The sequence below is a fragment of the Cyanistes caeruleus genome, chromosome 1 (genome assembly GCF_971803275.1).
Source record: "Cyanistes caeruleus chromosome 1, bCyaCae1.hap1.1, whole genome shotgun sequence".
Lineage (NCBI taxonomy): Eukaryota > Metazoa > Chordata > Aves > Passeriformes > Paridae > Cyanistes > Cyanistes caeruleus.
The window spans coordinates 91,475,267-91,498,552 of NC_141701.1; the positions used below are offsets into that span (position 1 = coordinate 91,475,267).

At 40.0% G+C, this 23,286-nt stretch overlaps 1 protein-coding gene across 6 annotated transcripts in view; it reads right to left on the bottom strand.

Annotated features, from left to right (window-relative positions):
- KIF13A (kinesin family member 13A) overlaps nt 1-22,365 on the bottom strand; it is a 107,913-nt gene extending 85,548 nt beyond the window's left edge. For 5 of the 6 annotated variants that reach the window (XM_086842309.1, XM_023919658.2, XM_023919659.2 and 2 more), the window contains exons 1-2: nt 22,208-22,364; nt 21,908-21,998 (exon numbers count right to left, since the gene is read on the bottom strand). In XM_086842309.1, coding sequence (XP_086698435.1) covers nt 21,908-21,998; nt 22,208-22,262 — 146 coding nt within the window. In that variant the 5' untranslated portion in view covers nt 22,263-22,364. Of the gene's footprint in view, nt 1-21,907; nt 21,999-22,207 lie in introns of all 6 variants that reach the window. The other variant, XM_023919660.2, reaches the window with a different exon arrangement.
- Nucleotides 22,366-23,286: the final 921 nt, after the last annotated feature.

The following is a 23,286-nucleotide window of genomic DNA, read 5'->3' on the forward strand; positions in this document are numbered from 1 at the left end:
AGCTGCAGTTACAGACCTGCTTCAGAAACCCAAATATTTATACAGATACTAGCAATAAATAGAAAATACTCCAAGATAGAACAGGAAACTACAACATTCTCAGTGTTAAAGACAACTAATTAAGTCTCTGTGATGAACAAAGAAGTGCCAACACTAAATGGTTCTTTTTTTTTTTACAGAACCACACACAGCTTTTAATAGAGTATAAGCCAGTTATCCTTGGAACTACATCAGTTGATTACTGATTCTATTTAAAGAATACAAATAACAGGAATTTCAAAGTATAGACTTTACTCCTGACTAGCAGGACAGATCTGTGCCACTACCAAAAAGTGTTTTGAAATACAGGGAATGTATGTGAGACAGTTTCAGTTTCCAAGTTGCATGTTGAAGCAGGAATGTGCTCTTTTGTTCTATTTTTTTCCCCTCATTTAATCATAATGAAGTCACTTGCGACATTACAACGGTTTCCAAAGCAACAGTCCAGTCAGATGTGATGAACAGAAGATAAGGGTGTGTGGGGAGAGCTCTGTAACCCACCAGTGATCTTGGTGGGAAACCCAGCATTCTGTAAAATTCATTCCGAAATTCATATTCTGCAAGAATACCTTCATATAACAGGATCAACATTAAAGAATCACAAGGTGAGGGAATGGGTGCTTTTCCAAAACACCTCAAAAGAATTTGTAAATCTGCTGGTCTGTTTCATGGGGAAAATACAATATATATATAAAAATCAAGCAGAAAAAAGATACTGTAACCCAGAATTTACAGTTGCAATAATGCCAATGATAATCCAATGACTGGCTATACTCACCATCCTTGTATTTGTCTACAAGATTTCCCAAGAACTTAAATAATGCTCCATGAATCCAGAGCAGAAAGGGTAATGTGTAAGCAATGACCTCAGACCGAGTCAGGTATATATGCCAACCAGACACTGTCAGAAATATGAGAAACAGAGGATTGTGCCTTGAACTTCAGCACGAGAAATGCAGTCTGAATTCATCCAGAGATACACTTCAGCGTATTTCTATAGACAAATCGCCTTTAGGGGTTTCACAAGGTGTCTGCAGTCTTTCAGAACAGAGTGCTTGAAATGCCATGGATTAACCGACTCATGTGTCTGTGTCCTGGGGCATGTTACATGTATATACTTCATATTAATGCTCAACCCACAGCACAAACAACACCAAAACTGCACACTCAGCATCATTTGAATATGTGAGGCACAGGAGACGAGCTCCTCTTTCTTACACTACATTAATACTTCACAGATAATTAATATTTTTCCTAAAGATTCCCCTCAGAAAACGTGGTAAAAGTATGTTGTAATATTCTCCATCAAAGCACATGCCTTCCTCCAGAAGGAACAGCCTCAAAAGAGCATTTGAAGGAACAATTACCGACAAAAGCAATTGTTTCCTTATTAGTATTTTCTAACTATCAGCATGAAAATTAACCAGGAGTCTTGCCTCAATAGAAACTCAGTCCTTGAACCATCCTTCCACACCTTTCATACTTCAGGGCAAACATAACACTAAATTACAGTAAAAAGGAAGTAGAAGAAATGCAGCAAACGTGTTAAAAAAAAAACCAACAAACCCTGTATAAACAAGTGATCCAACTCAAGAATATATGTTATGCTAATCAGAGGCCTGGGGAAAAAAAAGCAACCCCAGACACTGATAATTTCTCTATTTAAAAGCTAGAGAAACAAACAACACAGAACTTCATGAAAAGGTCTAAGTTCTGAATAGTACAATGAGTACTGGTACACAGAATTTCTTCTTCTAAGAGTACTTCCAACACAGACACCTATCTATAAAACCACAGGACCACAAATGTATCTGCATCAGACCCCAAAACAGCAAGAACTTTAAATTAAAGCTTCATTTTCTGTTTCATGCTTTAGAACAAACAGCAATAGGCAAACAATAGAACCTCTGGTAAACTTGGTATCTTGGCTACTAATTTTCCAAAGGAATAAAATCCATCCGATGTTAGTTCTCAAGAGCTGTTTAGTACATCTAAAGTAAATCTATTGTTACTGCAATATGAGTAGCTATCTCCTAATTAAGCTTTCAGAGGGACACATAAGCAAACAACTCCAAGAGACATCTTGGAAATGTATGTTTTAATTGGGGGAGGCAGTAGCAGGGAAAATAATACAGAAAAATCTGGGTGAAGTGGTTGTTGCCAACAAACTCAGCAGCTTGAAAGTAAGTTTTGCAAGCCTAAAATCTCACTAAGCTTGTCTTGCCCCATTTTAAGAATTGTCTCAAAAAATTTTTCTTAGGAAAAACCAGTCACTTAGAGCAATTTTCTTCCAAAAAGACATCTTGTACATGAAGAGAAAGGGGAAAAAAAAAATTTAAAATTTGCTCTATACATTGACTATACTTCAGGAATCTGCAAAAGCTGGTTGTATTTTCATGAGCAGGCTGATTTGTGCACGGCTGATTTGTTTAAAACAGCCCCCAGATTTTCCTGAATGAAAGATTATCATTCTTACACACCTTAATTTAGTATCAAAACCTCATAGTCTGGCACACAAACAGAAAACCAAAGTTAAAATTTTATTCCTTGACAGCAACTCTTCTCCAGAAGGGAGGCACAGCTTGGCAACCAACATCTGATTGTCTCTGGTGCCCAACAGCAGCAGACACACACCCAGCCTACTTTCACTCTTATTTCATTGCCAACAGCAACACCAGATGAACAGTGGAAGAAGTGCTAAGAATTCTTATATACCTCAATCTTAGAAATATTATTCCAGTATATTACCCCATTAACCAAACTATGTGAACGAGTCTAATCCAAAGCTGTTCTGAAGACGTGCTCACTTCATTTTACCTGTAGGATAGTGTGAGATGCCAGAGATTCTGCCTCCTGCCTACAGTAAGAGGAGGCTTGGTGACCCTGGCAGGGAGCAATGAAAAAGACCTCTGCCCTTCAGGTTTGTTTAGTTGTTTGCTTTACCCACATCCTGCAAAGAGCTCCACAGTCAAAGCAATAGTTTAATGGTTTGTTCTCCTCCATACCATAACCTAGAGAACAGTTAAATCTGGAAAAAAACTTCTAAAAAATCCCAAAAAACACACAAGCAGATGTATTTCTTCAGAGAACAAGTTTCAAATGTTTTTGCATTCACAGAAAGTCAAAATAGACAAGTTACTTCTGTGAACTTTTTCTTTCAAACTAATTCCTGAATAGCCTTTAAAAGTCATCTATTCTTCATTACTGTAAATTACTTCCATAATCTCAGAAAATTGTGATAAGGGATTTACAGCAATTTTCCCTTTCCAATAGCAACCAGTGCCTTCTGACCCAATTCCAACTAAATCACCTCATCTAAGCTTCAATTTGTATCACCAGATTTTTCTTCCAATGATAAACACCGACCATTCTGTTTACAGCCTCCTGCAGCCTCTGTGTGAAACCTTGCCTCTGCTCTGCCACAAGCTGAGGAAAAAGAAAACATTTCCCAGAAATTCTGTCCTCCAAATCCAAAACACTGATGATCATAATTTACTGTAGCTGCACATATTCACTATCTGATCCATAAACCTTGTCTCTTTACAAATCTATTACTTCCTTCTTGAATTAAGTTTATTATTTTTTAAAAAGGTGCTTTTCTTCACATCACAGCAGTCCATAATAATGTTTAGAGAAATTTCTCATTCAGGACTTGCTCCTACAGATACTCAATATGTCTTAATAAGTACTAGTTAATGCATTACTTGGGATCTCTAACACTCCTCCATGGCACAACAGAGCAGCCATTTATCTTTGCACAGTGATGGAAACTATTACTGCCATCTGTGTTGACTCCAGCTGGTATAGGACTAATGTAAAATTCTGTTAGCTGCTTTGAGCTGCTTGTTCAGCTGGCAATAATAAAAGTTGAACTCATTAACATCAGTCTTGCATAGCAAAGTTTCTGCTTACCTCAGAGAGACGACTAAGCATCTCCATGAACCTTCTCAACATTAAAAAACCAAAACAAAACATGACTATTTACTTGGCACCTGTTTTTAATAACAATCACAAAAATCCTCACAATTACATGCTGGAGTTTTTTCAAATATGTCTATCAACTGAGCCAAAATTATTTAAAAAAAAAGACAAGCTGCTCCATTCAAGGCTATATGCTGTTTCCTGTATACAAACCAAAATAAATTTCTAAAATCAGAGACCTCTCTAATGCTATTAGAGGCAGTTAAAGAATGAGCATCTCTGAAGCAAGTGTTCAGGAAACAGTTTTTTTATCACTCAACCATCACTTAATTGCACAATGATTCAGACTTTACATGTCATTTTATAATTTAAACAGACGAGACAAACTACTGGATTGCTCAAGCAATCTGTCATCTTAAATACACACTGGAGAATTTTTTGCTCCTCTGCCTGCAAATTGAAGAATTTTGGGACTACAGTCTGGAAGACAGTAAGAAGTCTTTCTGTCTTTAACAACAATTGTAGTGAGCTTTCCATTCTCCCCACAACTTGAACAGTCTAATATATCTTATTAGATGTACAAATGCAGTAGAAATTCTCTTGTGAACTGTTACCAGCTTTTGATTCTATCATGCTCCTCCAAAACTTTTCTTTCTCATCTACACATTTTGTAAGAAACCCTCTTGACATGGCTCAAAATACACAATGCTCTTTAATATTTTGTCCTCCTATCACTTCTGTCCAAAACTTCTGCACAATGGTCAACCTTCTGCCTGCAAGTGACTCCAATTTTTCACATTTAGAAATTATCTCCAATTCTTATCTTTCATTAAACTGCTGAGGCCCAATACACAGGGCAGACAAATACTAAAGGAAAAGCTATTTTTAAAAGAAGATGGTCCTAGCTGATAGACATGGGCAATGAAAAGAAGTTAATTACCACCTTATATTTGATGGATAACAAAAGGTGTTATCACATACTTTCTCTCAAACCTGAGAAATCCCATACTGTGACTCAGAAGAAACTGTTCACGTTTTAAAAATTTCCTTACTGTAATTGTCATGACTGACCAATATGCCACACCACCAGCAACCTGAGACTTAGTATTAAAGAAAACTTTGCAGGTGTAGCTCTTAGTGCAGGCCTTGAAGACTGAAGATTTTTTTTCTGTGATACCAGAAACTCAGAAGATGGTAACCACCATCCCAGCTTTGCCCAAGCAGCAGGAGGCCAAAGTATTCCACACTTCAGAAAGGAGACTGACTTGTCTCACGAACCCTACAATCCAGAAATAGAGAAGCACAAGGTAATCAAAGGCCAAAGGAAAGACCTATCTTGTTTCCTCAAGTTAGCAGATACATTCCTTCTTTCTTCATGCGGTTTCTTCCAATAAGTAAGTAAATGCACTCCTGGCCTCTCCTCCCCCACCCCAAACCCTTCACTAGACTTGAGCTTTCAGCTATTAGTCTTTAGTACATTATGAAACCTTCTGTTCCTCGTATGAAATTATCCATCTACCATTAGCAGTGGTAAAATACCTATTTTTTAATATTCTTATTTAAAACCTAAGTATTACACCTGAAAATAAAAATAACTGAAATACAAAGAACCTCATTGACATTACCTCTCTGGGCACAGTATTAAACAGATGAAGGGTACTAACTTTTGATGTCACCTCACCAGATGTGCAAGGCACTACCTGATCACACTCAAGTTCAAGGGCAGTCATTCATCCAGTCCAAGTTAATGGTCTACAGTTTCACTCAGTTTTCTGTGGAAAAGCCTTGGAACTTTCAGAAGTAATTTATGCAGCACTTCATCTCAAAAAGCCAGAAGTAACAACGTGCATGGGAGAGATTTAACTACTAAGCCAAAGCAATCTGGCCTCTCATCAACTTGTTGAATTTCAGTATTCATTCATATCTTGACCTTTTAAATTCTTAATGTTCAATATGAAAAAGCATCCACAATACATTTTTCTTCTTCAGAAACTACAAGTTGGATCTGCCATATGCAGAATTATTAGATCACAACAGACATTTTAATCATTTTACCTCTCAAAAAAAAACCCCAAAAAACAACAAACCCACAGATCATAATCTGATTTGACCTGTTAATTACTTGTAATTGATGGTATCTTTACTGAATGAAGACAGCTGGAACACTTTGTTCAAGAAAATTGGGAACATGATGAAAAATATCCTTCTGACAGCAAGAACATGCTCAGAACTGATTAATCCTCACCTGTTTTTGAGGTCCCAGAGAATTAAGTACTCAGAAAAGGCAATTCTGGCAAAGGGATGGAAAATAGGGGCTATTTGATGTCTATTTTAAAAACATTATATCAAACACCATGTAAAAAAGAAAAAATCAAGCCCAAAATAAAACCAGTAATGCAATGTTTTTACAAGATTTTAAAATCACAACTGGTATACAACCTACAGAGATCTACAACTTCTTACTATATTTGTTCACTAAAATATCAGGATTCTTCTTTTGGTTTTTGACTTGTAAACATTAAAACTCTGAAAAGTAGTATTTAAGCTTTTGCAGCCTTTGTTACAAAAAAACCCAAAAAAGCAACCCAAAACCCAGTACAAATGTAAATTTAAGAGAAACATTAAAAATCTATTTTAAATTTGAATTCAAGTCTGTCCCGTACCCCAAAATCCCCACATTTCACACAAGAATGCCCAGCCCAACTACTCCTGTCACATGCTTCACCAAACCTCTGATCACCAATTTCTTCCACGCGTTGCTCTGCACATAAACACTGCAATGTGCTTGAAACAAGTCCTAGCGGGTTTTTCTCTGAAAAATGTCTAGCTGGGATCAACAGCTTCTCTATCCACAGAACTTACCCAGTGAATTTGCAGTGGCATGCTGGCTTTGGTGGCAAAATTACTATTCTCATATTCAAAGCCTCTTTCACTACAAGAAATATGGATATATCTGCTCTTTTCTACCACAGCAATTGGTGTTAAGCTCCAAGAGATACAATGACAGACAGTACAGACACAGTGAACTGACAACAGGAAACAGGAAGGTAAAGATTTTTGCCTCTAAAATTCCACAGGGCTGTAATAATTAACAAAAATTTGATTTTGCATCTTTTCAGGTCCTATCATAGTTTAAACGCCATCCTGACAAAATCAAAAACTTTGCTACCTAGTTCCTGACACGGTTTATTCAAAGATTGCCAGTCATCATAATCACCTTTCCAAATGGACTTCCTATGCTGTGCAACTCTCACACTTATTGATAGCAGACATCATCACAGCAACTCTGACTGGCAGCCTGCACAGCGTGCTGCTGTCAGAAAATACTTTTTTCCCCTAAATAATTTGTTTCTCTCTCCACACACTTGACATTTAAAAACACGTGTTCAAACAACATGCAGTATTCTCAACAGAATTTTACCCAAAGCCTATATACAGCTCAAATATTTTAAAGATTTGATAATCCTTCTATCTTAAAAGCTTGTTCATTCTTCTTTAATGCCTACTGGAATCTTCTTTCTCTTGCTGTCTTGCAGCTAACAATACCCCATCAAAATGTTTTTTTTGAGTTGTGATCTCAGACAGCAGAGACAAGTTTATCTTTTTATGAATATTTGTTTACAAAGAGTGGAACACTACTGTATTATTATACTCAAAGGTAGAGGTTTTTTGAAATATCTTCCCACTGCAATTACCTGTGAGAATTTTGGCCATGCTGCAGATTTATTGTGCATGAAAAATCCCAGACACTGAGTCCAGCCAGGTTGTTATGTTTTTGGGTTTTTTTAACTCAGGGCATAAAACAAAGCAAAAAAGTGGCAAAGAGACAAATCAATGCCCAAAAATAGAGAAGGTGCATGGACCCTTTCATGCAATGGAAAGCACCTGATTAGGTACTAAAAAGGGCACAGCTTCAGCATGGACACAGCGTGAAAAGGAGCACTCCAGGTTACGAGAGGGGGAGTTTGAGAATGGGAGAGTCTATACCACTCTGCAGAAATGCAGAGGGCTTTTCATTCAGCATCAGTATACTAAGCACAGATACATTATGGAAGAAGTTATTCCGTTATAAGATCTGTCTTATTGCAGTAGAAAAAACCCAATAAAACCCAAAAAAACAACCAAACTCTAAATTAGACATCTTAAAATTAAATCAAGCTGTCAGCCCTGACGTGTTTCAGAGCAGGAGGAATATATTTACCAATTAGCATACAAAAATATAAATACAAAGTAGCAATAGGATAAAAAAACCCCAATCCCTGTCAGTGAGTACTTACTATAAGGGAAGTTACTCAGAGGAGTGAGACACAGAAGACAAAAGAGCTGAGACACGAGTGACACAATCACACACACACACTACCATAACTATAGATGGTTAAATGTAATCAAAGCTTCCAACTTAGATTAAGCAGCAGAGTGCTGCTAACAGCATTCAAGCTCTACCCTGAAGCACCATCATTTCTGGAGATAACACTTTACATGGTATCTTTAAAGAGCATGGGAGAATGCAGGTAGAAGGTCAGGAGAATGAAGGGTAGAAAAAGAAGGAAGTTAATCTTGAGAACAGAAAAAGGCATAAACTTTATCTATGGATCTGCTTGCACAGAAATTATGAAATTTAGTACTCAGATTAGCTCTGTATGTTTAAAGAGCGTGCAAGGTGGTAAGTCAGGCCTGGCTACTGGGCCCTGCAAGCTGACCCAGAGACTGCAGGAGAGTCTGTAGCCTGTGCTGGCACCCACTCAGAGCCAGTTAAGTAGGGAGTTCTGGCATTCTGTACTGGGATATCAAGTGTTCACCAGTGATGCTGTACTGCAGTTACACAATGGAAAACCTCCTTCATAGAAAGAGAGAACTGTGAAAAATGTATTCCTTCCTGATGATTGTTTTTCTCCTGGTACTGCAAATAACTGTGCTTTAAACTTAACAATCAGCTCAACCAGTAAGGTCAACAGGTATATTTAAATCAATCTGTGACTGTTATCCCACTTTCTGGCAAAATACTTCAACTACTTAGTTTCTAGTATTCAGCTAAATACTTTAAATACTACTTAAGACACAGCTTTCTAGCTCAATTTAGTACCATTTGTGTTGTGATTGCAGTCAGCTCTACCATTCATGATGGGAGTAGGCTGAACCACTCTGGAAACAGAAAATCCCAGATAACAGAGTGTACACTCAGAGGTACGTTGCAGGTATTCCCAAACACCAGATGCACACCATGGTGTCCATTAGATATCTCTATATAGCTGGTTTATAACACATGAGTTTTAGGAGCTTTGCCTTGTTACCTGAACATGTGCTCATCTTGCACTGCATCTGAACTAGGAGAGCAGTAGTGGAGGCCCACACCCACCTACATTTTGCCCTTTGCTGTCCTTGGCATTGCTCTTGATTCCAGCACTGCCACAAACACCAGGCACAGCATGGGCAGCACAGGCCAGTGAATCTTTGCTAGACACCCAGACTGTGAGAGTCTGGCACTGAGTGTCCTGATCTGACTCTGCACGGGAGGAGCTGAGGCCCCCACAAAGCTTATCAGCTAAACTTCCACGACACTGAGCTGCAATTCTTCTGTTTCAGGAGCTGCAACTCAGCTAATTATCTCTGCCATAAATAACCCATGGCCTAAATGATCTACCCAAGGATCTGCCTGCATAGTGAATAGCATCACACAAAACCAGCAAGAAGAAATAATGCAGAATTACATTTGGTCTCTCACTGACAAAAATCCTTAGAAGGGAATGAGAAGCCATATATTAAGGAACAAGAAAGACTCTGAGCAAGCAGATCAGCCTGAAATACCATTAAAAGTCATATGAAAGGGCACATAGGTTCTGAACTCTGATAAGCATTACATTAATTAGGGACCAGCATTAATGAGGTCAGCAGTTCCAGGTTACTAACACTACGATAAGAATGTGAAGGAAGGAGCAAAGTAGATGAGGAGCAATACTGCAAACAAAACTCAGGTTTGACAAATACAGCATTAAGTTCAAAATTATTTTAAAAGTGTAATCCTTCAGTGTAGTTTTCCCACTTTGACCATCATCATTAATATTTTAAGTCAGAGCAACCCTCAGTTATTAATTTTCAATGTAATAAGGAGTCAGCTGTTTCCTTTTTCTGCCTAAATAGCCATTCTACTAAAAAAAATGGCTAAGATGATGTTTGATCAGTAATTCCACACCAGCTTAATTTATTTTCATCTACTACACCTGCAAACTGAGACATGAAACAGAAAGAGCATGCTGCAAGAGAAGCAGCAGCTAAGGCAGGTATCCCATTTCAAATACTTTTAGATTAACAGTACTTCAAGAGAAAAAAACTACAAAAACAGCTCCAACCAACCAAAAATGCCACAAAAGAACAATACAAAGCAGCCTTTGCTCCTTCTGTTAAGAGGAAAAGTTCTGCAGGGAATTTTAAACTTTTATTCTACTTTGGAAGAGAAGTAGAGTGATAATGACAAAAGTATTTCAAATACAAAGTATTTCCACCATTATATGGAAAAAAAGTGCAAGTTTCCTAGTCAAATCAAACACTTACTTTGAGCTTACTGAACTCTGACGTTTCTCTTTACAGCTACTAGTCAGCATGCTGCCAGACTCTCATCACTTCCAAATATCTCTTGAAATGAAAGAAATTAGATTTAGTTTTTCTTTTCCCTACACAACAACTGCTTGATGTCAGTATTTCTATTTTCTTTTCTTGGTACACACTGCTAATGAAAATCCCTCACTCAAAATTCAGTTCTGCAATTCAATTTTGTAATATCCCATTTCAAAGTCCTTAAAGATGCAGCATTTACTTTCCTTTTTCCATCTGAGCAAAGGCAAGCTCACTTGCCTCTCTTCTTTGAACCATGATGAAGATGCCAATACCTTGAGAAAAACATTTGAACCATGATCCTTCAGAAGTCATCCTACAACAACTTCCTAGACAAAGGATGACAGATTAAGATCAATTTGGCTTAGAGAGATTTTAATAAAACTAGTTTCACACCTTGGTCATGTGAGTACAAGAGTGTTTTCAAAGTCAATTTGATCTGTCTTGCACATAAGCCATGGATTTCTTCCTCATTCATGTAAGAAATTCTGAAATAGCAACCAATAGTACAGGTCTGACCACACACCAGAGAAATCATAAAAACATACTCAGAAAACACACATATTTTGCAAAACACTAAGGACATTCAGCCTACTCAACACTGTAAATCTGCATTTCTGGGTTTAAACTAGCCCAAAGTTGCAAGAAGACATCCTGAAATTTCCAACAGAGGTACACCACATTCCTCAGAGCACACACAAAACTTCTGTCTGTGAGTGTAGATGGCAGCAAGGACAGTATTAGCATTTCTGACAAAAAGAGTGCCACTGTCACTTTCACATCTGCAAAACTGAAACTTCAAAAACTACTTGAGGGGATGCAGCCTGCCCCAAGGAGTAAACAAGGAAGGAGAGATTAGACTGATGTCTATCCAGGTTCAGTACTCATCCACCACACCCTGCTGAGAGCTTGAAAATAGAAGTGTCAAGACATAACTTCTAACTCTCACCATGTGGAAGTCAGACATCTCCCTCCTTCAGTACCCAGCAATTCTGACAGTAAAGAGGAATCCAATCATGGAATTGCAATGCTAAGAGAGAAAGATCATCTACTAAATTTACTAAAAGATTCAATTTACTGTTCCACTGAAAGGGACCTAAGGAGAACACCTAGATGCTCCATCTTCAAACACACTTCATCATCCTTTTGATGGTCACATAAGTTGTCTCACGTTAGATTATTTCACAGTCAATTAAAAATGTGACATTTAATGCAATAAATAGTAAAAATTCAGTGTTAAAATATGGATTACAGCCATGCACTAAAACATGCCATGGACTTAGATACAATGTTATAAACACCTCAAACAATAAACATTCTAAGGATTTGGAATGGAAGCTCTTGACAAGGAAGCTACATAGCAAAGCTGTCCAGTGTTCAATGGTCTGTTTACAATAACTGATTTTCCTTTTTGTGTTCAACTTGGATCCCAACCAGAACACCAATGAAGACTAGTATCACCCCAGAGAATGCCAGGTTTTCAGGAGGATGAAAAGAAACGGTTTTTTGGGGTTTTTTTTGAGGGGGGAAGGCAGGAGAGGTTGTTGATTGGTTTGATTTTCTCCAACATGTATTTTAATAAGTTTTATCATGTTGTTGGGCAAACATTTCTGCAGCTCTCTTTTGCTTTTCATTGTCCTGGTTCCCAAGTATCCTTTCCCTGAATATTCTACCACATCAGCAGCAAACCCATTAACAAGCCATCTCTTGGGTTACTTTATGTGTCACTTTCTCTGCAGACACTGAAGCAGCATTTCTCAAGGGCACTCCTATCAAAAATGCAGGTACAAGGATTAGATTTACACCAGAAGAATTAGAACTATTCAAAAGTTCCTTCTTTTTAAATGTAATGGGCACAATGGAAAGTACTAGCTTGCTTTCCAAAGAGCTTGTTTCAGAATAGCATATCTGCTGTGGACCCAGAAAGAAGCTCCAAACCAGCAAAACATGAGTGTTGGGATGATGGCTCATTACATACTTAAAACAAAACCTTCAGAACCACATTTTTATCCCGATGTAATAAAATAGCAAAGTGCAGGAGGTCTGCAAATACATTCTGCTACTACTCCCTTACATAACTGCACAGTTCTCTTTAAAGAAAAATTCAAACTCAGACACTTGTTGCTGAGCATTCAGAGGACACATAACTAATATATTAATGTCTTCAGCTACATACAGTGAATAAATTAACATTTCTCTGTTTTGCCAAATTCAGTCTGATTTTGCTAGAAAAAATTCACTGCAAATTTATTTGCAGTCTAAAAGAAATGGAGAAGTATCTCAAAATAAAGAATGTCAACACAGCATGACAGGAAGGAAAAAATACCAAAACTCATCAAAATGTTTAGGACTTGCATCATTCAGGGAGGTGGCACTACTGAGCCAAAACAACTCTGGATCACTGCAAGCTCACATCGCACTGCGTATCTAAAAAACTCACATTGAGAGATGCTGACAAAGAAACTTTCCAAAGCAGAACAGGACACTGCTCATTCAAGGCCATAGAGCAGCTTTGCCAGTAAAGAACTTCCACCAGTTCTGTGCCTCCACAGGAATGCTCTGTTGATCTATCTTTTGCAAAAGCTTGTCAACTGTAAAACAAGCCTGGGCTTTTGAATCACAAAGTAAAACTGAATCTAAAGTAAATATTCAGCAAGAATAAGAACTCTGAAGTTCTAAAAATTACATTACAGCCAGTGCCAGTAACCATACAAGTCAATTTGTTTGGCAGATAAATCGCCCCTTCTACCTCACACAATTCTTTTTGCTTCAACTCTGAAAGAATCAAGTTTATGAAAGGCCACCTCAGCTACATTAGACATTATTTTAATAATGAAGTCAGACAGAAAGTGGAAACCACATGAGAAGTATCAAATCCTCCAGTTTCTTATCTAAGATCTGCTGTTCCTTGTCATCATGTAAGAATTATTAAGCAAAACAGACTGCTCCACATACTAGTATTTAACACTAGAAAAATTATTGCAGCAGCTGAAGAGACAGATTCAGAATTTTGAAGCCTTACACTAGAAGAAAATTTAATCTTGGCTAGAGATTTTTGTACACTATTTAATTGGAATTGACATTTGTGTTTGAAAAATTTGTGTGTGGAATAAACTAAGAAAATGTAAGCTCAATAAATAAAATATGGCATGTGTTTTTCTCATTGTATTTGTAAGCCTAAAATATTCTCTAATACAAAAAAAAAAAAATCAGAAAAAAATATTCTAGTGTTGACATTTTCAGCAATGTGTTTTTAAAACAAAGCATCAAGTTACTTTATAGAAACTTTACAGTTCACAATGCATCCTGGCACCTTTTTAAACATATGGAGAAGTATCTTCCTAAGTACATGCAGAGATAAGCATGCCATTCCAGCCACAGCAGCTGCTCTGATTCATGTTTATTAAATGCTTAAAATTCTTGGAATATACAGACACACTGCAAAAAGAAGATGCAGTGACACCAGAAATCTCCAGTCACTACTAGCCTGCTGTCTATGCCATTACTGAACGTGAAGAGGCAGCAGCTCAGGCTTGGTGGAGACTAGTTTTTAAGAAACAGGTGAGTACAGAACATGTTGCTAGTGCACAGTAAGCCTCTCTGCACTCATCTGCAGCATCATCATTAACCATTCACTAACACAAGCACCCAGAAATGTTTCAGGCACGCCTTTCAGCTCCTGTGCTGACTAATGCACCTCAAAATAAGCCCTGTACCATTAACAAGCACCAAAATATATTCATGGCTTTGTTTGTCAAAACAGTAGTTGTGGTATAAATCTCTATCCTGAGTTATAACACTTAAATAAGTCACTATAGGATGAAAAGCAATGGGGGACTCCATGTGGGGCTGTGACTATATGGATTTCCCTACAGTGATCCAAGTGAAATGAGACAGAACATTCAAACTGCCTCTTATTGATAATGTTCCACCTTACAAGCCACTAGCTTCACATTATCCAAAGATAGGATAGGATTAGGAGTATTTGGTAAGCATGCACGTGAGGATGTCTCTATTTAGGATGTAACAAAAAGCCAAATTAAGGGTATGGCTGATGACCATAGACTATACTAGTTCAGGATATGGTTATGAATTTATAGATGTTTTGAGGGTTGAGTTTTTAAACTATTATTTTTATATTAGAAGACAACTATCAAAAGTAAAGGCCAGAGTTACAGATGATAACAGTAGCCAAGCACAACACTACCAGAAAGCCACTTACTCACTTTTCACCCAAAATGAGAAATTATAGAAAGGGACACTCTCCTCTGGCATTGAAAACAGCCTGTGTAACTCCTGCTCTTCATCAACATGGGTATCTTGAGCTCAAGTCATTGATTTTCAACTCCTGTCAGCAATGTACTTTTCTGGTTGACCTTCAAATTCTAAGACAACTTACTGAGCTCTCCTACCTCCTACCCCCAGCAAACATCCATCTCTTCACACAAGCTTCACACAGAAGAACCACAAAGGCACACACAATCACCTCAAGCTCCATCAAATCTCAAACTCTAAGGATCAATTTCATATCAACATACAAAGTCAGGTATTGGCTAGACAGACTTATGGCCCTTGTACTGCCTCTTATAACACACAGAGCAATGTTACTTCCAGACAAGGACACAACTGTTTTAGTTAACTTGGTGCTTTGGGTCACAAGTTAACTCAAGAGTTAAGTCCTGTGGTGCACATCATTGCACATCAGGGGTCTTTTTGATGTGGGCTGCACTCACTGCCTCCAGCCAACACTTTCACACTTCCTTAAAGAGCCTTCTCCACTCTGCCATCAGTAACAGAAACTCTCCCAAAATATCAAACAACCAGAGAAATCACTCAGTTAATCAAGAGCATCTGCACAGCACTGCTGCAGCAGTTGGCGTCTTGCTAGAGCAGGCAGTAATTGTTTCCATTAATAGATTCAAACCATGTCCAGGGCAGGCCAAATAAGCAAAGGCACTGCACTACTTTCCCATCATTAAGGACAGTCTGTCCATGCAGGAGACACTGGCACTGCAGCCAGAGGCAGCCACCACTACTCAGCCTGCACCAGAGGAGCGCAGCAGTTCAAATCTGATAAAGTCTCAAACACAATAGCAACAAGTGCATTCTTCAATTTAAAGATTTAGCTCTAATCTTATTACTAGAAGTTCCACCATATTGAATGCCTGAACAGCAGCTGCCTGCCTGCACAAGCTGCCCTGCAGGCCTGGTCAGACCAAGAAGGGATTTGCTTTGTCCCTGAAACTTTGTGCCAAGATTCACACTCCAGCTCTGCTCGGCACACAGACCTCCACAGAAGGGCAGCTGGTGTGCACTGCTGCTCCCTGAGCTCAGGTTCTGCAGCACCAGCACTTCCTCAAGTATCCAGAATCTAACCCACACCTGGGTCACACCATGTTTACAAGCATCATTTAAGTTTTTTAACTATTAAAGTACAGTGAATTAGAAGTCTGGAGTCTTACCACATGCACATTTAATAAACCTACTAGATGCACAACAGAGCAGAGAATCTTGTTTTCAAAACAAGACAACTGTCTCTATTTACACTAAGGGGGTATGGAGGTGAGAATAAAATTTTTCCTCTAGTCTTGACATCTCCCAAAAAAAGGGCAAAATAAACCCTCTGTATTAAGAGAGCTGCAATTTTTTAAAATTCATAACTCATTTCAATAGACAACATATTCAAGGTGTATTGACTAGTAATCCAGAGCTCAAAAATACCCCTGGCTGCAGAAATAAACATATGCATGCATAGCTATACCTTCTAAACGCAGAAACTAAGCATGTCTATAGGCCTACCGATCTTTTTATACATATTTTCCTGTCCCACAACTTAGGTTCTTCCAATATAGCAAAAGAGAAAAACTGGACAGGTTTGAAACTGCACCACATTCCACTGTGCTCTACTGAGAAATATCTGAACAAAACACTCAGTAGTCCAAAAGCACAGAATGGCTACAAAGCAATGATTGCCTAAACATGGTCATTCTAAGAAGAGTTTTCCTTCTCCTCAAATGTTTTATCTATTTTTATTCTGAAATTTTGCCAGCTAAGTACTACAGGCTGCTCACCCACAATCCCAACAGCTTCCAGCAGTAGTTTCCTCTAGCAATCACATTTGAAGAGCAAACCACAAGGTCCTATCAGCTGTCTGGATTTTATAAACACAGTAAAATAATGAATGCTGCATTTACTCACAATTCAGGTCACCTCATGAACCAAGAGCTATATCACACAGTACTTTGGACTACAAATTTGTGCCTCATTGTGTTCCACATTACATGCAATTTTAGAACAGCAGTTTCAAGGAACTGCATCTAGTGTTGCATCTGAGGCACGACTGGATTAAAGCAATGCAAATGTACCTCCCAAAATGACATTTTTCAACTACACATTTCATAACTCAAATCCATCTCCTCTGCCAAGGTTTAAAGCTAACAATTCACATCCTGAACACTAACGTCTAACAGGAAAGTTAGACAGGTCAAAGTCAGATTACTTCTACAATTTCCTGCAAAGATAAAAGTTGCTGCTTCTACTATTTTATGATCCACCTCCAACAGGTGATAATTTGAAGTTCACACATCAAAGATGTGAGCTGGTCGGCCATTCCTTCAGATACAGAACTAATTAGCAGCTGTTCTATTTCAGCTTCCAGAATTTTCAGTTTGAAAAAGTTACCATTATCATGAAGGCCTCCAACAGCACTCTTCTCTCATCTCTGATGCTACTCAAAGCAACATATCAAAAACAATAAAGTACCACAACCACAAAGGGAAGGACCATGTACTAAAGACCATCCAAAATCATGTTTTCTCCAAAGCAGAAGGAGCAACAGCTGTTTTCTGGAAAGAAGAGTTTTAGGACTAGCTGCCTAGGGATGAAATCTGTGCTTCAGATATTAATCTTTGAAAGTATTATGACCTACAAAAACTAGACAGACACACACACATCTGCTCCCAACTATTTATTTTATTAAAGAGCTTAAACCTATTAAAAAAGAAAAAAAAAAAAAAAAAAAAGAAAGAAAGCCTCCATATAGTCTGGAATCTTTAGTCATTTAGCACTATAAGAAAAGGGGCTTTTTAAGTAGAACTGGGCTTTGGTGCTACTCATCAAAATGAGGACAGATGAGGACAGAACCAATAAGTCATAACATATTGGGGATTTTTTTTAAGAATCAGGCAAGAAAAATACTTTCAGAAAAAAGTGAGATTTTTCAGTTCAGCTCTGCAATCTGAGGACTTCTTTCTTCTTTTCTGCTCAGAGATTTTTATTAAGGCAAAGTTTGCAACAGGCTACTGTGTTCTAATAGAATGAATTGCCCAATAAACAAGTCCGTGTTTCAGTTAAAACTACAGATGAAATAGCATTTCAGTTCTACGGTCTCCATGGTTTCTTGTTTATTTCCGTCAAGACAAATACTTTTGCTTACTAAAGGAAAAATCATGTCATGAAGAACTGTTATCAGGGAGCTAAAATAAAACTTTTCAGATCCTATGTATTAAAAAGTGTAGTGGAAAGGAAGGAAAGAAGGAAAGCATATTTTAACAATCAGAAACAGAGGAGGAACTAACCTAGCAAGACCTCATTTGTCCTACTGAAAAATAACATCCATAATGTAAAGTCAAATCTTCAGTAGACACAGAGATGTGAAATCTACATACTCAATCATTTTGCAGGATTGTCTGTGACTCCATACTCTGATTGTCTCATGGTTACATGTGAATATGGTACCTCGTTGCCAACAACCAAATACAAACATTTATAGCAGGACAGCAGGATGTATTCAATTGGCTTTGAAACATAATACCCATTTTTGAAAGCCTATAAATTAGAATAGATTTTTTTTCTGTGAAGAGAGTACTTTGAGAAAGGAAATTCAGGTACGTGGTAAAGACAGGAAAAAAATCAGAGAGCTCCCAGAAACTTTCTTCCTGGGAAGAAATGGAAATCTATATTGGTTTGGGAAGGAAATGGCTGAGAGACACGAGAGGTAACTAAAAGAACACACAAGTACATATAAAAAACACTTGAGCATATGTAAAGGAAACTGCTCCTACCAGTAAAAACAAAACATGGGTTGAAGGTATGAAGTCCAACAACGAACTTCTAAAAACTTTGCCAGCACCAGAGATTATACCTGATAGCGGCTAATGAAAACCGTCCCTTTTTGAACTCTGTCTCCTATTATTTCAGTTGATAAAGATTTTCCTGTGCCTTTCAGGCTCAGACTGTTCAGTTTTACTATGTTCTGGTTTTCCTCCTTCATTAGTTCAGAACACTGGAAGTCATGTGCCTGTGGGCAACAGCAGGCCTGCTGCTTATAAAAAGACAGAACACTTGCATTTAATAACAATTACTATTTTGTAGCTGGGCTTGTTACATGTGAGTGCTGTGTGGTCTAACAGTTAGAAGATGCAGTCACAACCCTGTCCTAATTTATGGCTATAACTTTACCTCTAATACAATAATGTAAGTTGGACAAATGACAGCGCTGTCTGGGATTTTAGGGCTTTTACATCACCTGTAAAACTAGCATTGCTTGTACATCTAAAATCCTTCAGAACAATCCTTAATAATGCCTAGAGACTAATTGAAATAATGCAACTGAATTTAGATTTAATTCAAAAACTCTGTACAGCATAGGCAAAGCTAGTAAAATCTGATTTTCCTAACCTTGGATGTTCTTCCAAGAGCAAATTTTATCATTTTATAGTTATTAAAGATATACCTAATTTTATTTTAGAAAATTCTGTCAGTACCTTTTAAATTATAACCGAGAGAACAAAGCAAATAAAGTGGATGGTCCTGAATTCTACTCCCTACACCCTATAGTCTCTTGGCTTCAGCTGAATTAAAAAAAAAAACAGCCCTGGAAACCAAATTTGCTTTAGAAGACTACTTATTCTTATTCCAAAATGCAGCACAAACTTGTACTTCCATTCAGCTAGAAAAGGGAAATTTCCATATAAAAAGATAAAACGCAAAAAGGGAAAGGTAAGACTAAACAGAATATTAAAATAACGCATAGAATAGAGAAAGACCAATTAATCACCCTAACAAATTAAATCATTTTTGCAATGACATGGTTGCTCTGAAAGAAAAATCCACTTAAGCTATATAAAAACAAGCTACACAAAGAAAACCAAAAATCCGTTTGACATCTCTAACCCTGCCAAGGCATCAATCCAAGTACAAGCAGCAACTACTCAGCAATTCAGAGCCAGTTTATACAGACATTTTATGGTGGGTACACACAGAAGAACAGAATCCATTTCTCATCATGAGAAATTAAACTATTTATATTGAGTGAAAAATGTAAACCAGCAGTTTAGCACTGAAGGAAATGTAAGGATGTTCATGAGGCGCTAGAAAGCCCAGCAGGCATCTTGACAGATAACATGCAACGTCTGCCATTAAGCAGGCACCCAAACTATCTGCTTGCACTAATGAGAGTTACTTCTGATCAGTATTTCTGACTGTTCTTTCCAATAACACATCTGGCAGTTGTTTCAAACACACAAGTTAGCAGCCAGACAAATTCCAGCCTCACACTGTGCTGCAAGCAGGATAGCTATCTATCCCTTGCCAACGCAGCTGCCGATGGTGAGGTCGCACACAAGCGTCACAGCTCACCCATAAGGCTCTTGATGTAGAAACAGAAGCCAGTCCCCACCAAGAGAATTTATATATTTTATAGATATTAAAGCCTGATAAACACAAGACACACAACCTCTCAAAAGACGGTCACTGTGTAGTCTCACTGAATACCTGCGGGCCAATGTGCACAACAAGCAAAATTCCCACATTACCGGCTCTTCATTAAACTACCTGGCCCTTAGTCTCTCAAGTCTATTGAAATAGTGATTTTCAAATCTTAATTCTGTTTTTGCTTTATAAACTCTATGTATATTTTATGCTTCATACCTCTCAATTCCACTCACTTTGAGGAGTTTGTTATTCTTATTATAGCAGTGTTGTGATTGAAGCTATATACACACTTCAATAAACTCCTGTTTGTTGAAAAAAAACCCTATACGTTCTAAAACAAAATAGTTTTTCAAAACCCCCAAGATTTCCATTTCACAGATGAGCTGTTAAGACCCAGAGAGGCAGCACAACTTACAGATCACACAAAGATCTTTGAAAGAGGCAGGAAACAAGCACAGATCTATCAAGATGCAGACCAGCACTTTAGCCACAACAATGGTTCTGAAGACAATACAAGCTGGATTTAAAATAAACTGGTGTGATTACAGCTATATTCTAGTACATGGGTTAATGTGAGAAGCACCTTCACACCTTGGACATGTAATAGAAAAGGTCTCAACTTTTTCCACTGGAAAACTATAAAAGCATGTCACTCTACCAAAAAAAAAAAAAAAGAATATTCTCACACTACAGTTTCTTCATAACTATTATGAACTGAGTCAAAAATATTTTTTAAAAAGGCTTAACTAGTAGGAAAGTGCTAAGTTGAAAATCTCCATATCCATTCAAATGATTTCTCACTCCTTGGCATTAAGTGCATTTAACAGATTTTGAGCAGTCAATAGGTAAACAGGCAGAGAATATAACACACAAGCATACAACATAACTATTCCCCTTGCACCTCCCTGTCTTTCCCCACACTCCCTCAAAGGAAAGAAATCTTTTCCTGTTCTGATCTATTTTTACAGTCTAGTGCATTGGTATTTTGGATTTTTTCCAAGGGTATTCTTTACTGGGGCATCACAACTAAATGCCAGATTTCAAAATTATTTTAACATATTCTCTCATTGGCTACTTCATAGAACAACACTGAATTAATAAAGGATCTAGCAATTACAGCCTTTTCAAATGCAAATAGGTTAAAACCTAGTAAACAAAGTTATATAAAAAACAAAATCCATCAGTAGCATAAAAACCAGATTCTGCACAGGTCACACCAAGTTGTTAACAGCCTACACTCAAGGAAAATCTGAAAACAGCACACACAGTCTGTCTAAGTCCTTACCTACTCAACAGTTTATTTTTTAAGCAGTCAATCAAGAATCAACTTCTAAACCTGGGAGACTAACAGGGATCTTCTGTCTCCACACTGGGTACCTCCGACTCCCTCAGGAAGCCAGGTAAAGAACCTGCCCTTACTTCCCATGGATGCAAACCCAAGGCAGCGGCCCCGGTCAGCGCTCGCCTCTCGCCCTCTCCCTCCCACGGCAGCCCCGAAGAGCACCGAGCGACACCCTGGGGACCCCGCGGCTGCCCTGACAAAGCCAAGCGAGACATCTGCGAGGGCGAGGCGGAGGAGCAGGGGCTGGGCTTTCACTCGGGGCACGGCGACTCGGGCTTTTACCTTTCTCCCTGCTTGGCGTTGGAAGGCGGCGGGTGAAGCACAGTCTGGTTCCCTTCCATCTCCACGATGCACTTGGTATTCAGGTCCAGCTCTGCAAGGCAACACGGCGGGGGGCTGCAGCCAGGGCGAGCGGAGCACCCCCTTTCTCCCGGCACGCCGGGGCAGCTCGGCCCCCGCCGGCTCCCCCGGGAGCGAGGGGCGGGCGAGGGGGCTCGTCCTGCCGCCAGCCCGGACAGAACGCGGGGGGACGCCGCGCTCCGGTGCCGCCGCCGCCCCGAGCTGTCCCCAGACCCCGGTTACCTCTCCTGTTCATGGGCCGGACCCTGACGGCAACTTTCACCTTGGTGTCCGACATCTTCCCCGCTCCCGGGAGCGGCGGGCGGGCGGCCCCGCTCAGCGCCGGCGGCGGCAGCGACACGGCGGAGCGCCAGCGTCCATGCCGGGCCGGGCGCGAGGGCGGAGGGCCGGGGCAGGCGGGGAAGGCGACAGAGAGAGGGAGGGAGAGAGGGAGGGAGGGAGGGAGAGAGGGAGGGAGGGAGGGAGTGAAGGAGAGGAGGAGGAGGGTCCGGCGCCGGGGAGGGCGGTGGTGGCGCAGCCCCAGCCGCCTCCTTGCTCAGCCGCGGTCCGCGCCGGCGCTGGCTGCCCACGGGCTCGCTCGCAGAACCGCCGCTACCGCCGCCTCCCTGCCAATCCCCACCGCCATCTTCCGCCTCCTCCCGCCGCGCCGCCGGGAGTGCGGGCGCTCAGGCAGGCGGCGAGAGGGCGGGGAAAGGCGGCGGCGCCGGAGAGCGACGGAAACAGCCGAGCGCCTTCGGCACGGAGGCGTGGGGAGACTCCCTCTCCCCCCTCCCCATCCTCGGCCAGCCGCTGCTTCCCAGCGAGCAGGCGCGGAGGGATGCGCCTTGAGCGGGAAGGCGGCGCTGGCAGGAGCGGGGATGCTGCTGCGGGAGCGGGATGCGCCCGCGGGGCCTGCCCGACGGACACCGGCCTGCCTTGGGCAGCTGTACGCCGCCACCGCAGAGACACCGGCTTGCCCGACTGTACATCGAGTTTCCGTGGGGCAAGGAAAGGAAGAGCCGCAATCTGCCACGGAAAAATATGTTACGGGGTATGGGGGGATGTTTTTTTGTGCGTGTGGTTTTTTTGGGTTTTTTTTTTGACAAAATGTGCACAACCCAGGATGACCTGGGTACAAGGTGCGTGGAGGCCTGGAAGCGGTGCAGCACGTCGAGGTGATGGAGCGAGGAGCCCTGCCCGGGCTCCAGCCTGCGCCTCACCTCCTTGGCTATGAAGGGCTACCTGCGAAGCGCCGGGGCCACTCGCCGTGTCCCGCTGCTCCAGGCGGCGCGCCAGCACTGACGAGTGCCAGCCCAAACGCT